This window comes from Zerene cesonia, chromosome 3 (assembly GCF_012273895.1).
Source record: "Zerene cesonia ecotype Mississippi chromosome 3, Zerene_cesonia_1.1, whole genome shotgun sequence".
Taxonomy (NCBI): Eukaryota; Metazoa; Arthropoda; class Insecta; order Lepidoptera; family Pieridae; genus Zerene; species Zerene cesonia.
The window spans coordinates 8,737,607-8,757,040 of record NC_052104.1 but is presented as its reverse complement, the minus strand read 5'-3'; the positions used below and the strand labels follow the sequence as shown (position 1 = coordinate 8,757,040).

At 33.3% G+C, this 19,434-nt stretch overlaps 1 protein-coding gene across 1 annotated transcript in view; it reads right to left on the bottom strand.

Moving 5' to 3' along the window:
• Positions 1–14,100, bottom strand: part of LOC119839494 — a 24,879-nt gene extending 10,779 nt beyond the window's left edge. Inside the window, exons 1-2 of the mRNA XM_038365785.1 lie at positions 13,996–14,100; positions 4,174–4,407 (exon numbers count right to left, since the gene is read on the bottom strand). Coding sequence (XP_038221713.1) covers positions 4,174–4,407; positions 13,996–14,055 — 294 coding nt within the window. The 5' untranslated portion in view covers positions 14,056–14,100. The remainder of the gene's footprint in view (positions 1–4,173; positions 4,408–13,995) is intronic.
• Positions 14,101–19,434: the final 5,334 nt, after the last annotated feature.

Genomic DNA, 19,434 nt, shown 5'->3' with positions numbered 1-19,434 from the left:
ATATATATATATATATATATATATATATATATTGCTCGTTTAAAGATATAAGATAATGAAAATTGTCCATCATGCGCCATTGTAATAACGCTTGCATCAGCATGAAAGTTTTTATATGACTTTTTTATTGTCATTTATTTATAAATTTTAATCATCTACAAAATCATATTTATCATCAAAATGCACATAAAGTTTTTAATTTTTTTTTTTCTTTTAATTATTAACATTCATACATATGCGTATGCATAATCAAAATCGATAAGTGATTTTTCAATTTATCTGCGCATGTGGACAACATCAACAATCGAAACGGTGAAGGAATACATCATGAGGAAATCGGCATGTCCGAGAATTAAAAAGTTCGACGACATGTGATTGCCAACCCGCTCTTGGCCATGGCCTGAACCCCATAGGAGGCCTGTCACCAACAGTGGGAACATATATAGGCAGATGAAGATGATGCTGATGATGATGACTATATTTAAGCATTTCAATCGTATTCTTAGTTTCGAAATATCTATCCATTAGCTGCAATTGAGACAAGACAAGAGAACCTTGAATGCTCGCGCGATTTAAGCCAAATGTTTAAACCCGTGATATCAAATTCTGGCAACTCCCGCGCATGCATCTGCGTAAATAGCAATTATTGAATAATTATAAATAATTTGACTGTTGGTTTATTTTAGAATAATACTAGCTGACCCGCCACACGCTGTTCTGGCTTATTCTTATCATTAAGGGTTATAAAAAATAGATATTGACTGATTTTTAGACCTACCCAATATACAAACAAAATTTTATTTGAATCGGTCCACCCGTTTCGGAGGAGTACAGTAATATTGTGTCACGAGAATTTTATATCTATACTAATATTATAAAGCTGAATAGTTTGTTTGTTTGAGCGCACTATTCTCAGGAACCACTGGTCCGATTTGAAAACTTCTTTCAGTGTTATTGTGTGTGTGTGTGGTATTCTATTATTACTTTAATATGCAAACAGCCTAACAAACATAATATTAAAGCATATATTGGTTCTGATACCGCCTCAAACCATCCAATCTCTTATACTCATGTCCAACATTGGAAATACAGAAATTCGTAGCGTGCAATAATTCCCAGGATCCAATAAATAACCTAAGAGCATTTATCTTAAGTACTAATAGGATAGATCTAGCTCAGGCATGCACTGTATGTATGCCGCAACGCATGCCTTGATGGATACATCTGTGTACACTGCGAGCTAAATTGTGGGAACGATATTAATAAAAAACTGGATAAATTTTGGAGTATATCAAATAAAATATACGTAATATATTATGTCAATTAGAAATAATGTTCTGTAGTGCTGAAAGATAATTAAAATCGGTCCAGTAGTTTTAGAATCATATCAAACAAACAAATATGCAATTAAATTCCTCTTCGTAACATTAGTATGGATTTACGAATACATCAAGGAACTGTACAGAGATACCAAAATCTGCTGGCTACTGTTTTATACTGTTACTAGCTGCGCCCCGCGGTTTCACCCGCGTAAATCCGTATCCCGTAGGAATATCGGAATAAAAAGTTTTCATATATTATTCCAATTGTCCAGCTGTCTACGTACCAAATTTCATTGCAAATCGATTCAGTAGCTTTTGCGTGAAAGAGTAACAAACGTGTGTATGTTTGTTTGTTTGTAAGGATGTGTGTACATCCTTACAAACTTTCGCATTTATAATATTAGTAGGAAGGATTGTCAAAGTTTATCAGGACAGATGTATGAATTACGATTAATCGTTTTTAGGCGCATAACTTAACGATACAAATGAATATGTCGCGAACATAAAATATTGATTTTTATGTGAAAAGCCTTAGAATAGCTTGTATCTAGGACTCATTTCGAAGTTTTCAAAATCTATTTTTAATTGATTTACTTGTTTGTTTAGTAATTACTTTGACACACACATTACATATTTTAACTAGAAAATAATGGATATTTACATATTGTTTTCCACCATATTTAAATTTATGATCCATTCAATTTTTCATCCGGAAAGCATAAACGTCATTCGCATTTATTATGACCACAAACAATAGGTACCACGCTGACTCAATCAAGTCTTAAGATGTATTACTTAATCAGTTAGGTAACAGATCGGATATATTTCTAGATCAGGTCTAGGTTGAAAATGAGAGTATTTAAAACAGATTAGTCATTTGATAGGAAAAGTTGGCATATTGTCCACAGTCTATAAATAAATTATAATACGATATTGTCTTTATATTTAAATTTGGCTCGCAGTGGATGAGAAATGCACTTTTAATCAAATTGTAATTCCGTTGGAGTAATATATTTTAATTCTACTAATTAGGGACTAACCACTGAGCCACCACTGCTCTATGACTATTAATATATATTTATTTGTTATAACTTGCCATAACGTACCTTTTTTATTTTTTATTATTATTTTTTTTATAGTGGGGAAATCTTACATAGATACCCACGGCCCCCGGGGATGAGGTCGTGGGTTATGTCGGATTCCTACCGACTAAAACCCCCACTGTGTTCCGTCGAGCCACATAAGTGAAGGGGCCACGGATGCTTGTTAGAATTCGTCTGCGACTGGCATAACGTACCTAAAAAATTACTAAGCAAAAAAAAATGTCACGGCCTAGCAGGACACAGAAGGCTGATCACCTACATGTCCATAAAGAAAATCGATCAGTGAAACAGATGAATATCATATGCCCCATACCCCAGTAGGGAACACGGGACTTCACTTTATATAAATTTATTTAGTTTTTCGTTAGTTTCTTACTACCAAATAACAGAACTACGTAAACTACCAATTCTTTTAAGATTTTCAAACATACTAATTTAGCCCTACTTTCGTCTAGGTTCGTGAGTCTGCTCTTAGAACTTTCTATGGCACATATGCACTAGGATTATAATTACTGGTACAGTTACATTCAATGGCTATTTGTTTAACATATAAATGGAGTTTTTCTATACATTTCGTACAGTGTACATTTTAACAAAAATATCAAATAAGTTAAATTCTCACTTCGAGCTGTTTCATATTTTTTCTGAAGGCCCAATAACAATATAAACAGCAAAACATATGCTACTATCCTATACTACTAATATTATAAATGCGAAAGTTTGTAAGGATGTGTATGTTTGTTGCTCTTTCACGCAAAAACTGCTAAACCGATTGCAATAAAATTTGGTACGTAGACAGTTGGACAACTGGAATAACATATAGGTCACTTTCTATCCCGATATTCCTACAATATTCAGACTTACGCGGGTGAAACCGCGGGGCGCAGCTAGTTCAAAAATAAATAAGGCACAGGGAACATAACAAATCCTAATAATAGCTTACAGAGCCAATAATTTAGGAATGCATGATACATATGCCTACGCATGCACGTTGCATGCTAAGACTCCTCCGCATTCCGATCTTGTATTGAGCACTGTTTAAGATTTATTCTCTATGCATGAGATATTGCATATCAATTGTTCGAACGATCTACGGAAAAAACAATTTATTACAGCAAATACGTGAAAATACATAAAATTAAAGAAATTTGTTATCAAAAATAAGACTCGGCATAAAGGTCTCGTAACCAAGCCATAAAATATTTAAAAAAATGCATATCAATAATTGTCTATGGTTTCTAGTTTATCGATAGTAGTGAGTGGCTATTTTTGGTTTTCCAAGATATGATGTTATATGACAATAATTGTTATAATAATTAAGAAAAAAACTAAACGGCCTTCAATGTATCAGAACTAGACTAAATTAATAGGACCACACAGGAGGCAACGGCTTTCAAAGAAAAAAAGAATCGTCAAAATCGGTTAAGCCAGTCGAAAGATCTGATGATACAAATATATATTTTTTTGATCACTCTTGTTAAGACTCTAGACCGTATAATATACTATCTCTCTGCCCGCGACTTCGCATACTATATATAAAAAATAGACAGTCCGAGGTTCTCCCCGCGTAGCATCCGCTCCGTAGGATTTCCGGGAAAAACTGTCCTATCTCGTTTTGTCAAATATCATGCAAATCGGTTCATTGATTACGGCGTGAAGAAGAGACAGACGGACAGTCAGAGTCATTTTTGCATTTATAATATTAGTTGGGGTCTGTTATATTACTAGGTATGTTATATCTTACTCACCGCGTTATCTAAAACAGACCTATCCATCCCGCGAGTAGTTTCCTCAGTTAGCTGTGATATGTTCTTAATGAAGTTCCTGAGGTCAGAGCCAGCTTGAGCCGTGTACTCCGTATACAGGAGGAGGGCATCCGCCTGGGCAGCGTGTAGCTCGTCGATCACCTCCGGGGTGTACCGCTTTTCGATTTCCAGGTTGTCTGCGGGGGACGATACGTCCACCCATATTGAGGCGTCAGACTGTAAAGAGAATTATGTTTTTGTGGTGATATTGTTCGCTTTTTTGTGGGGCAATCATGCATCATGCATAGATATATAAGGAGCCGTGGTTTATGTCAGATTCCCGCTGACTAAAACCCTTCTGTGTTCCGTCGAGCCGCTTCAGTGAAGGCAACGGGAGCTGGTTATTAGTCGCATAGTAGAAGTATTTATTAACATAGTTGTGTGTTATATATACAAAAAATTTAAGCAATATTGTTTAAAATATCTGTTAAAAAAACGTATGTTTGAAGTAAAACTAATATATTTTTAATTAAACATTGTATGTGCCTTGAAAATAGAAAAGGCCGATCATTAAAAGTTAGTGAAATGTCAGTTATTTAAAAAGTTAGCACTAGAGCGGCCTTCGGTACGCAAATTCCTACGTCATTAGCAAATAAAAATATCGTTTACGACATAATTAACAGTAAACGCTTGATGAGAAAAGCATATGCGTTCTTTTTGTTGTTTCCTCTTTTTTATCTGTGACGTGCATGTCTCAAACGTCATTGTTTTGGCGGACAACTTTCGCGCCTATAATTATTTAAAATTGGAAACCGATATCGAATTTGATTAAAATAGTTATATTAGATAACACAAAGTAAGCTTGAATATTAAAATTTCTACAATACATACATTTCAATTTTAATATATTATTATTGTTAAAATCTAATGTGAAATCAAAAGTAGATATATGTATATATAGCCTGTGCATGATAATAATTGACAAAAGAAACAAAACATTCAAAAGACCATTGCATTTTTTACTTTCTTTTTCTTTAGGTTTCTAATCGGCCAGTTATCTAGTTTTATTTTAAGCCTTGCCTACATGGCAAGATAGCTAGGAATGCAATCTAACTTGTTTATATCTTAATATGACGTATTTTTGCGGTCGCCGTTGAGTCTTCGCGTATATTATCATATTACGCATATCTATGGTAGTATCTAATCAAGTTTATGAGCATGCAGTAATACTAAAAATGCAATAAAGGTAGGTGCGTGGCTTCAAGTGCATGGATTATACTTTACTAGCTCTCTGGCCGCGGGTTCGCTCGCGTTGTAAAAATCGTATTGGAATGAGTTGTTTTACTGCGGTAAAATGTAGCCTGTGTCAATCTCAGGGTCTATCGCCAGACAAAATAAATGTGTTATAAAATCGATCCGTTCCAACGTGAAAGAAAGTTAAACAAACACAATGAAGACGCGGCATAAGCAAATATTTCTATAGGTTAGTGTAATACTAGCTGCGCCCGGTGGTTACACCCGCGTAGCTCCGTAACCCGTAGAAATATCGGGATAAAAAGATGCCTATTGTGTTATTCCAGTTGTCCAGCTATCTACGTAAATTTTATTGCAATCGGTTCAGCAGTTTTTGCGTGAAAGAGTAACAAACATACATCCATCTATACTTACAAAGTCTCGTGTTTATAATGCTAGTAGGATTTGTCATTCCTTTCAAATAGCCAAGAAATAATATAATTCTACAATAAAACACCATACTTACATCACATACGTGTAATAAATTGGAATTATATTAGCGAACATATTATTTTTAATATAATATAAACTTTATGTTTCCTTTGTGACATCATACGAATGCTCCGACATAGTTTATGTTCTGCCATTCGCTGAGCCGATAAATTCTAAATCTACTGATGATATTTAGGAAAACATTACAAACTGTTTATGCTAATATTGTTAAGTTTGCGAATTTGTGAGTTTCTGGCGTTGTAGGGTTATCTCTGGATCAACTGAATCGGCTTTAAAACAGATTCAATAAAACGCCATAGCCACGCCATTATCTGTGTGTTATAGGCTATAGTTTATTTTGTTTTTAATCCCGGTTCAACCCCGGATCGAGCGGCTTGTAATTAAATTATTACATATGTAAATATACATATTGCGTAGTTGTGTTTATCATAATTATGTTAAGATTGGGTTTCCAGTGAGCGTTAAATTATCATAACTACGAATTACGTGACCACGTCATTAATTTTGACACTTTTCTGGCATACAAAATGACATATTTTACAAACTATGGAACATAGAAATGCCCTCATTATTTTCAAGTATTAAGATAAAACATTTATCTTACATATAAGACATTTTTTTTTGGCTTTTAGCCATAAGGCCGCAGTTTGCATACTAGTTATAAGTTGCTTTTGTTAAATTTTATTACTTTTTTATATTTTGAAAGTGTGAAAGTGTGTAATAAAGAATAAATAAATATTTCACACGTAAGTACCAAGACTTATGAATACTTAAATAATTATAGGTACAAGACCTGAAAAAATTTCAACCGTTTCAAGGTGAGGTCAAAGGTACATATTACATAAAAATTATCATTACAATGTGGATCAAGATCACCGTGCGAGATAACACTGTTTATTCCGCTTGTTTGTTCATACCTATGTAACCAAACACCTAGTAGTTGTGTTAAAGCAATATGCACTGTATGCCTTTGTGATAGAGATTATTTTCGCGTACGTGTTTACTGATAGATTCAGGCATGGAATGTATGGTATGTTTTTTTTATTAAGGTGCCGAATGCTTGGATGTTTAGAGGTGCTAGTTCGTAGCTAACAGTACAAATAATTACTAAGAAAATACGAAATTACCTTCAAATTATCAGAAATAGAAATTTGAAGGAGAGCCATATAGACGTAGATATAGACAAACATTTATTCACACGCAAGAACACACATATAAATCGGTCACCCAGTAAAAACGATTGAATTGATATCCTCTTTTTTGAAGTCGGTTGATAAACAAATTAGATCAATTTGCTGAATTCTCTAATATGTATACGATGCCAAAATAACACATCTGTCCTATATTAGGTACATCCTATTAATATTATAAATGCGAAAGTTTGTAAGGATGTGTGTATATTTGTTGCTCTTTCACGCTAAAACTACTGAACCGACTGCAATGAAATTTGGTACGTAGACAGCAACTATTTATCCCGATATTCCTACGGGATACGGACTTACCCGGGTGAAAATAAAATAAATTCGCTTCTTTCCCTATGTCCCCTATGTATGCTTATATCATTAAAACTACGCAACGGATTTTGATAGAGCATTTTTTAATAGATAAAGTGGTTCAAGAGGAAGGTTTATATGCATAACATCTATTAAACGACTCCAAATTTAACGCGTGCGAAGCCGCGGTCTTAAGCTTGTTAATAGATAAATCTATCTTATACATTCCATAATCTCTCAAAATGAACATTATTTTACCAATTAATGTTAAAATTAAATTATTTTACAAAATGTTCGCATAAACAAAACTTATTAGAATCCATAGAGTAGTTATACCACGATTAAATAATATAACCACATCATAAATATTCTCGAGCTATCCTGGCCGCTGCGGGTAAATTATTTTTACTAGCTGGCCTAAGGTCCCGTTAGTGGTGGACCTAGGCAGGGTCGAGACCTAGGCCTGTTCAATGTTCCATGATTTATGAGTGGGGTATTATTTAATTGTATGCAGCGGTAGTATTCACTCATTGTTTGGTATTTTAGTTTAGAAATTAAAGACTATTTAACGGATTTTAAACGCGATTTATTCATTATATTATTTAAACCGACGTTCTCCCCGTGACCACGCTCGCTGTAAAGTGTTTGAAACGTCGGATTAAATCATATAATGAATAAATCGCGTTTAAAATCCGTTAAAGAATCTAAAATTTATAAATGTATAATACTTGCGTAAAATCAAACACAAGTAGATACTATTGCATTTTAGTTACCAAGTCGAAAAAGATATAGGAATATTTCAAATCATTGTTCAAACGCATAACTAATTCTATATTCTAGGCATTCTATAATCTAGACGGCTAGACGGTACGTCTAATTCGTCCGTCATTCAGTTCAGTAGTGTAGGTATGTCTATCTATTTATAAGGAACTCCTACGCTTCATTGTACGAGAGACGTGTAATTTTTTTTTGTTTCGTTTACTGTTTACTGTTTATCGATATCTCTCTTAATATTATAAAAAAAATGTACAAAATCACGAAACCAAATTTGAAAATTCGCTTACCGTTAGAAAGCTATATTCTTTGCTAGTGGTCCGCTCCGGATTCGTCTGTAGTCCATATATTACAACGTCAGCACTCATTACCGCGATCAAACAAACAAACTAAAGTTTTCTAAATAAACGAATATCCAAATTCTAAGCGTGAAACTCGCGAACGGCTCAACCAATTCAGCTAGTCTTTAAAGTTTAAGGCACAAGGAAAGTTCCTATACAGATAAAAAACGTACCACGTGAGAAGCCGTGGCGAACCGTTACTATATTATATCAACAAAGCTAATGTGTAAATAGGTATTATTAGGTTAGCTAGGTAATACCACAGGCCATAATATTGACATATCCCTCATTATAACAGATTAGCGACGCTTTATTTAAATAGGCCACACGTCATAATGCACTGTGACGTGACCTTGCATATTGCAGACAGCGTCATAGTATATTTATAGCTTGTAATGTAATATACAATTATAGATATTATATAACCGAGCCCGGTCTGTGATGTGTCGTTGATTTGATTTCATGTGCATTTTTATGTGTGTTATTTATGATATGTATTTTGTAGGTTGAAGGTTGGATGAGTTATGTCACAATTGGATATTGTGTGTCCATACAATGGATTGTGTTTGTGACCGATGTATGTATGTACAATATTATTTTATAACTACAACAGTTCTACTATTTTAGTAATCTAATAAGTTATTATTACGCTGTTTTCTTCTTTACTAATCACAATTCACATTATAAATTATTAATTTCTTTAGCATCGTCGTTATTTGAATTACATCTAGTTTCTTAAAAACTTGATTAATTTCGAAACATAGTATTTAGGTCCTAAAATTACTAAAACTATGTTTTTTTTTATTTATTTAAAGTTACGCAATGTTGAATACAAATTTTGCTTCAAACTTATTAATATCGGCACACGCTTATATGACGAATAAAGTGATAAGCAGACATACAGTCCACACAGCACAACATTGTCCCACGGTCCGCCATTCGAGTCCACGGGTCAGATGACGCTGGCCTTCATTGGAACCATGGAAATCTCGCATAGAACGGCCTCTGGGGACTTCTTCCTCGTGGCTTATTTCGGATATTACCAACTAAAACCCCACTGTTATCATCATGTGTTGGCCACGGTTGCTGGGTAGTACCTTCATTGAAATATGGGTTCTATTTATTTTAATAATTAGGTTTTGTTTGGCTTGGCACGAGGATCTCTACTTCACCACTAAATTTATAAATGCGAAAGTATCTCTATCCGTCTGTCTCTTCTTCACGCATAAACCAATAAGCAATAAAGCGATTTGCTTTGATACATTGATAGTATATGACGCGAGAAAGGATATATGTTAGTTTTTATCCCGGAAATTCCGAGACTGTGAACTATGCAAAGAAAACCCCAGGACTATCAATCTTTTTCTTTAATTACGCGGGAACAGCAGACGGACAGCAAAAGAAAGATAAAAAAAGGACGGACAGATATCGATTTAATCTTAAAAATAGAGTTATAATTATTGTGTTACATCTTCAATTTTTATTCTAAAATTAAACATAATCTACAATATATAATATGCAATATTAATATATTTTATTCTTACCTTTAGCCATAATAATAAATATCTATGCTAATCAAAAACCATTTGATTTTATCACTTTAGAATCTAGATGGTAAGATCACAAGATTTATTTTGTCCGTATGTTTGTTACGTGTATGTAGGAAACGCCAAATTAATTTGCATTAGTTTTAATATATGGATAGGTGAACTGCGAATATTATTTTTTTTTATTTATTTATTAAATATTATGAGCAATTGCATTACATCACTTGAATAGCACCACGATACTATAATGAAGACGGTTTCGCACGAGATAACTAGTAAAGAAGCCTTTATTATTAATCCAATTGCTAGGTATACATGCAAAAATGCTGCTCCGATTTTGTTAAATATTTCAGTAAGTCGATAGATTGTGGCCTAGAATTACATTTTACATTTCTCCATAAACGTCCACTCGTCCCTGGATATACCACTCCAGATTCTATATGGGATCAAAAGAATACAATTTCCTATCAAACAAAAATATCAATAGGGCTATCTAGTAAAAACATCTAGTTTTTGGAAACTTCCTTCATTTCAGCTTGTACAGGCGAAACCAAAACTAGATCCATGGATAGATTGGAAATATTTTTCCTGCCCTTCACCAAGAGTTGTTTCGTTCAGTAAACATATTGTTTATTTTAATTGTAAATACGAAAATTACTCACTGATAAGAATTATTCAGGGCTTATCAAAAGAATTTCATTACATACAAAACAACCAACTGAGTAAATAATGGTTCACTGTACGGCACATACTAAGATATTACTTCGTAACGTTCACAAGGCAAATAACTATTTGATCAATGTTATACATATGTACATCATTATTATAAGTATAAAATGTTCTCTTGGGCACGGTTGTATAACATATAAAAAATGTTGACGAATGAAGAAAGTCATAAAATTACATAAAACGAAAAAATTTATCAAAAACATACATTTAGATTGGTATCCTGTAATCAATTCTAATTTATTGTTATTTCTCGTACTTATCAGTAAAATAAATATCTATAGTTTAAAAAACTAATTAACACACTTCATCATCATCATCATCATCAGCCCATATATGTTCCCACTGCTGGGACACAGGCCTCCTATGATGGTTCAGGCCATAATCCACCACGCTGGCCAAGCGCGGGATACGGGTTGGTAGATGTCACATGTCGTGGAATTTTTGATTCTCGGACATGTCGGTTTTCTCACGATGTTTTCCTTCACCGTTTTAAGCGGTGGTGATGTTATCCACATGTGCAAATTGAAAAATCTATTTATTTCCTGCACGCTCGCCCGGTCTCGAACCCCGACTTGTCCGATTTTAAGTCCGAGGTCCTCACCACTGAGCCACCATGCCACAAAATAAACACACTTATGATAGAGAAACTAAATTGCCTCACTCGCTCTTATACAGAGTATATATGTAGGGAAATAATTTAATCCTAGAGATCCTAATCAGGATAAATTAAACTTATGAAATTACAAGCTGCGCCCCGCGGTTTCACCGCTTAAGTCCGTATCCCGTAGGAATATGGGGGTAAAACGTTGCCTATATGTTATTCCAGTTGTCCAGCTGTCTGCGTACCAAATTTCATTGCAATCAGTTCAGTAGTTTTTGCGTGAAAGAGCAACAAACACACACACATCCTTACAAACTTTCGCATTTATAATATTAGTAGGATTATAGTAGGATGTACATTTAATGTGGATCAAAATGTCGGTCTAAAGGAATCGCTTATATACAAAGATACAGGTGAATCTAATTAGAGCGAGCATAAAGAATGTTTGTTTGTTTTTATACCTAGAACGATTAGATATAAATGAAAAGAAGATTTCTCTACGAACTGAAACAAGTTGATAGTTAATACTTTTTGTATAACTAATATTATAAACGCGAGAGTTTTTATGTATCAATGGATGGATGGATGTATGGATGTTTGTTACTCTTTCAAGCGAAAACAGCTTATCGTACCTGAATGAAATTCTGTGCTGAGACATATCATAGTCTGGATTAGCACGTAGGCTACTTTTACCCGGATACCACGCGAGTGACGCCGCGGGTTACAGCTAGCGTTATATGAGCCATAGTTTATCTGTGTGCAATTTAATATCTAAGTATTTCATTACCACACACATCGTAACTTAACACCAACTTATCTTACTATTAATAAGAATTATTCACAACACGATCGCATGTGTCAACCGACATTGCAAAAGAGCGTATGTATTCATTAATAATCTGATATTAAGGCAAGAAAATAAGTGAGTCAGTCTCCTTTGAGGCTACAGGATGATAGAACAGATGGTGTATATAACAATCTCTAATTTATTTTATGAGATAAATATATTTAGCCCTCTATACGCTGGTAGAGCTAGGTCCGAAAAAGGTCATTATTGGCCGATTCAATCATTAATTCGGGGAAAACTGAGAACTTTTTGGTCTACTTAAATATTCATCATGCACAAATAAAATATAATTCGAATTAAATTTGAATTAATCAATAGTTATGTAAAATAATACAATAATTATGATTTTTAACAAAAAAAAAAATAATAAAAAAATAATAATAAACCGCCTTGAAATTGTCAGAATTAAACCAAATTTTAATGGGACCACACGAGAGACGCCAGCTTTCTTATAAAAAAGAATCATCAAAAACGGTTCACCCATAAAAGAGTTATAAAGTAACAAACACAAATATATAGTCAATCAATTTGAACCTCATCCTTTTTCGAAGTCGGTTGTTTTCAATCGACTTCTGTTTTAGGAATAAAATGAGAAAAGTTTCGTGATAGAATAAGCGTCAGACGTTGGAAGCGGTAGACACGGTTATAAAATCTAATCTAAACTATTGGTAATGTGAGATTAAAATCTTATCAACAATGGAACGGTATTTTAATGGCGGCAATTAAACAATTACAGATTTTGAATTGCCATACCTGCATAGCGATGATTTTTTTAATTATTAATTTCAAATACATAAGTAGATAAGATATTTATAATTTCTGTAAGGTATTAAAATTCCACTGCTAAACCGCTAAACTGATTTTAATCGATATTAGATTAGCGATAGCTCACATTTACTCACCATGCTAATAAGCAGCGGTACTAGCATTCAAAAAGAACGAATTCATAGAAATATACAATTTTCATTAAAATATAGATACAAAGGTTTGGAACATACCATTTTATATGTAACTACGTACCTACTTTAAGCTAATATTTGAATAACATATAATTATTAAAAAAAAAATACTAATCCACCCTCTAATTTACAGAATAAAACCAAATTTAAATTGGACCAATTGGGAGGCATTAGCTATCAATTAAAAAAAGAACCATCGATATCGGTTTCCAAGTCATAAATGCTGGCTGTAACAAACTGAAATAAAAAATATGCAGTTGAATTTAGATCACATTTTTTTTTTTTAATTCTAGATTGTAAAATATTAATTTTTATTTCAATTTAGAGTCAACTAGTCTTTATTATAGATAATTTACCATAAAAAAGTTACATTCAATATTACAAAATGTTACTTCTGTAGCACGGAACAAGTTTTGAATATATGGTAAAACGATTAAAGAAAAACCGACCAATATAACCCTGTTAGAAACATAATTACGTTATCGAATACCAATAAATTACAACATTATTGCATCCACAGATTAAAAATTGCATTTAAATGCTATAAATATCTTACTCATTATAGAAAAATATTTAAGTAGTCATTGAACAGTACATATCAAGTTGAACACGGCATTGTTTATTTTACATTTTATTATTAATCAACAAACTTTCATTGATAAAAATTATTTGATTATTTGAACTAAGCACACAGCAAATATTGTCAAACGGTCGAAATATGCGCTATTGTTTTATTTCCACGGTCGAAATATTTGTATAATTTAATCTATAAAATATTTTTGACAAACCTCAGCACGCGTATTTGATAAAACCGCGTAAAGCACTAGCAACACGAAATGGGCGGCCATTCTGCGCGCGCGAAACGCCAAACTGAGGAATGAAGACTACGATTTAAATTTCGAACACTAATCTCAGTGCATCTAGATAAACACGTGTTTTAGGGTTGCCAATGTATGTTTTTCTTTTATTAATGTCGGAAATATGCATGCAGGTGTCATTGTAAACAAGTTAATGATATAGAAGTACGTCTGTATCTTAGCACAAGGGATATATTTACCCTCCTACAGGCATCTATATTCCTGTATTAGTGTACCTTATTTTTCAATCCAATCCGAACGACAACGGCAATGCCTTAACATATATTTATGGCAACCAGTTCTGTGTTCATTTCATTTATAATCTGACTACTATAGTACCTAACTCTCCCCTCAAAATACATGACATGTTTTTTTCTCTAACTCTAAGATTAATCTGTCGATTAATAAAATATTATTGAAATCCGTTCATATATTTAAGTAAAAAACATACACTTAGTGAGGATTATATTAGTATTTATTTATATTACCTTATTCAACACTTACCTTTATATGTGAAAGCGGGAAACATACTAGCATCTTTGGCGGGAAATTACAGTATAAGTAAGGTAGGCAATAGACAAGTATTTTATTTCATAGCCCCATAAATATTTGTAAGGTAAGTACTTATTAACGATTTAGATATAATACATGAATGGGGGGCTTATTTAAATTATGATAGAGAACTTTTAAAATACAACCTAATTGACTTGCTTGATCTTACTCGGAGTAACTACACGTCAGGAAATTATTAAATCCTGGCGATCATAATAAAGATAATAAGATAAACTCATGAAAAAAAATGTATTGTCACCGATTCTTGAGAAGTGTACATAGTTTATGATCCGGGTCCAAATCGAATCAGAAGGTGGAGGTGGAATCATACAAACATACAATCATACAGGTGAAGCAAATAAAAGCGCATTAATAAACGACCCCGTTAAACCGTTCTTACTCCTTATAATTATGTAACTTAACAGGACCCCATTTTATTTGTGTACTAATTATGTGTACCACGGAGAAAGGGCTGGCGAGGCTGTATACCCTATGTCATAGTGAAGTTGCAGCTTTCTAATGGTGAAAGAATTTTCGAAATCGGTCCAGTGGTTTTCGCGTGAAAACGTTACAATCGTATTAAATTACAAAATTTTCATCTTTATAATATTAGTGTCTATTATTATTATTTCTTCACTATAAACATACCACAAGAGGTCTATTCTAAAATATATCTTCATCCACAGTTCAAACCGAAAGGCTATTTATAATACAAGAACTTCATTCACGAAGATCAGCTACTTACACCAGTATTTATACGGACGTCAACGGTTTAAAATATCAATGATTCCTCGCAGAACGTACCAGTTTGTTATTTAGCATTAGTACGTGCCGGTATGTGGACAAAATAATTCGGGACTGCACGGAATTCACGTAGGAGAGAGTTTTGTAAACAGCGTACATTTCTCTGATGACCTAAGTTCACGATTCTGAGAGAGTTACAAAGTACTTACTCTAACATAATACGGGAATTTGCCAGATGGATAATATATGTTTATCGTTGAACTCGGGAGAAACATTCGAGAATAATATTCAGGTATGAAGCCAGAATGTGTGGATGAGGTCTATTGTCTTTGAAATAAAAAAGTTTATAACGTTACTGAATGTCGTTTTACACGTTATGTTTACAAATTTATCTTTGAACACGGGAGAAACATTCGAGACTAAAATCCTACTATCCTACTAATATTATAAATGCTAAAGTTTGTAAGGACGTGTGTGCGTTTGTTGCTCTTTCACGCAAAAACTACTGAACCGATTGCAATGAAATTTGGTACGTAGACAGCTGGACAACTGGAATAACTTATAGGCAACTTTCTATCCTGATATTCCTATGGCATACGGACTTACGCAGGTGAAACCGCGGGGCGCAGCTAGTATTATTATGTAATTAATAAGTATTAATAAGTATTAGAATATAAAAAGAGAACGTGTAGTGTATATCTATTGTCTTAGCATAAGAGTTTATAATGTTATTGAAAGTTGATTTATTCGTTATTAATCCCGATTTAAACATAGACTGTCGAATCTTATATTCTATTCAATGAAATATAAATATATACCACATACTACTCTAAATCTAAACATAGGTAAAAAACATTGCTGATAATATAAAAAAATACTTAATAATTTCAACATACTGCCAAAGCCTGGAAGATTATCAATTATCTAATCGACAAAAGTTAACAGGTTTAACCTTAAGGATGCGTAATAACTATTCAGTTTTATTTTCACGTATCTACAGACACGAAGATTGAAACATGATCCTAACTTTTTAACTGACAAAAAATTGCGCAATCCAGTTTTCGTTTTTTTTAAATGATTATTTAAAAGTTAGTCACAACAATTCTGACCTTGAAACTTTGTACAATATTATGAATTTTAAATACCTAAAGGATGAATAACAAATTTGAATGCATCACCAATTGTGCTAACAGTGATGCAAATGATAACACTATCTACATTCTAGGTCATACGTGTTAGGTAAACGGATATTCTAAGGAATTCAGGATGACTAAGTGATCTATATTGTCATAGTAAGTAGAAATACTATTGTGGAGGCCTATATCCTAGCAGATAGAACAAATATCGGCTGATGATGGCATCACATAGCCCATTTCACTACCACATTAATTATTCTAATGTTTACAGCGTCATTGCATGACATACAAAATCCTTATCTTATACCTTTAAACGAGCAATTCTTGTATATATATATACATAATTGGAATCTCGGAATCAGCTCCAACGATTTTCATGAAATTTAGTATATATGGGGTTTCGGGGGCGATAAATCGATCTAGGTAGGATTTTTTTTTAGAAAATGTCATATTCGTGTTTTTTTTTTCCTGATATCTATTGGTGAATAATAATACTATTTTGCTTGTTTGCTGGACAACTGAAATAACACATAGGCACTTTTTATACCGATATTCCTACGGGATACGGACTTACGAGGTTTCAACCGCGGGTCACACCTAGTGCATATTTTAAACTAAAATATATAAACTATGCCACAGTTCAGCCATATTCCATCCTTACAAATTTTCATGTTTATATAATACAAGCTCGGCGAGTGGCTTTGCCCGCATATCCAAAAGAAATTCCAGTAAGAAACAGCCAGTCAAGTATGTCAGACGGACAAACGAAAGGACATTCGCATTTATAGTAAGATACACATTGCGGATTAATATTGAAATATATAATACTTAGAGATAATATAGTTAGATAGAATAGGTATATAAAAATGAAGTTTATAGTTTAAGTCCCTTGTCCCCTGGTGAGATTTGGGGCAGATGATATACATCTGTTTCATTAATTTTCTTTATAGACAAGTAGATCAGCCTTCTGTGTCCTACCAGACCGAGACTTATCCGTGCTTCCCCACCGGGATTCGAACCCAGGACCCTCGGTCCTACGCTCACACGTTAACCACTGTACCAAGGAAGCGATAGAATAGGATACCTATCATTTAATTACACGCACTTACAAATGCGGAAGTTTATAATCAAACTGCTGATAACATAGCTACATTCATTTATATCACCTATTAGTCGATACTCGATGTATAAACAAAAATTCTCTATAATCAGCACTCTTAGAAAAGTTTCCAACAACGATATTATTGTTTTCGGTACATTGTAACTGTATGTTTATGGGAATTAACAAATTTCATTGTTAAATTGAGAATTTGATTATTTGACACTTCAAAGGAGTTTCTTCCGTTATTATGATAGAGATAGTTTGTTAATAAAATGTGAAATTGCTTAACTTAACGGCAAATACAAATTAAAAGATAAATTATTCTCGAAAATCAAAATCAATATAAAAAATGTATAACAATGGTTAGTGATTACTGTTTTTTCAGTCATTGAGACACTCTTGTAAACACATTGGTGCATAAATGCTTGTGGAAGATCTCGCTTTCCTTTAAATATTACATGAATTATTGTCATACAAATATAGCAAGATTTTAATAAGAAAAAATTGCGGTCCCGTGTCCCCTAGTGGGGCAGATGATGTACATCTGTTTCATTAGTCAATTTTTTTATGGAAAAGGTGATCAGTCTTCTATGTCCTGCCAGATCGAGACTTTTGCTGTGAGTCCCCACCAGGAATCGAACCCTACTGTTCCAAGAAGCCGGCCAAGATTTGAATAGTTTTGATTGAAACAAAATTAAGCAAGAGAAGCAAGAAGTTGGCAAAATCATTTAGTACCTAAATATCGTAATTAAAGAACGGAATTTTAAAATTTCCACCAATCAGTTATATGTGAAACAGCAATCTAACTGCATTATAAGAAATTGCAGTGGGAACAAGTGCCTATACGATCTCCAGAGCGATATGTAAATAGGTACTTGTTACAAAAATAGCTGCGCATAAATCACCAATCAATTATATTAAATAGATACTTCTGTTAATCTATTATCTACCCACTTGAGAACAAACGAGTCCCAACTCCCTTAGTTTATGTAAGTGCTTGGGTTAATTTGTTTTATTTATATATTATACTGTTGTTAAAACGCCGTTTCCAATACGTGTTGCTGTTTATGCAGTTCTCTTACTATGCAGTTAGCTATTGCATGGTAAAGAAAGGCATTTACTTGGTAGATCCGATTTAAGATAATATATTGTTTAGAACAAATACTAAATGGAATATATAATGGATAATAATAAATAGAACAAATATTCTGTAAGTGTTGTGAATAAAGTATTCTCTAAACTACCTAAAAAATGTCGATATTTCTATTAATTATTATTAGACGCTCGTCCCGGCTCCGCACGGATATCTATTTCCTTTTTTATCCAAAGGGAGCATAATAATAATATTAATAAATCGGAATAAAAACTCTCCTATCACCCAAGTCAGCTCATACCCTATCTGTATACCAAATTTCATCAAAATCAGCAGTTTCAGCGTGTTCGACGAACAAACATCCAAACAAACAAAATTTCACATTTATGATACTAGCTGCGCCCCTCGGTTTCACTCGCGTAAGTCCGTATCCTGTAGGAATATCGGGATAAAAAGTTGCCTATATGTTATTCCAGCTGTCCAGCTGTCTACGTACCAAATTTCATTGCAATCGTTCAGTAGTTTTCGCGTGAAAGAGTAACGGATACATACACATCCTTATAAACTTTCGCATTTATAATATTAGTCAGAAGTAGGATAGTAGAATTAGTGTAATGCAGATAGACGAGTAGAAATACCACAGTCTACAGAAAAAATATACCTAGATATAACATGCATATATATACCATGCAAATGATTAACATATTCAAGTTAAGCTACAAAGAAACAAACAAGAAATTTCA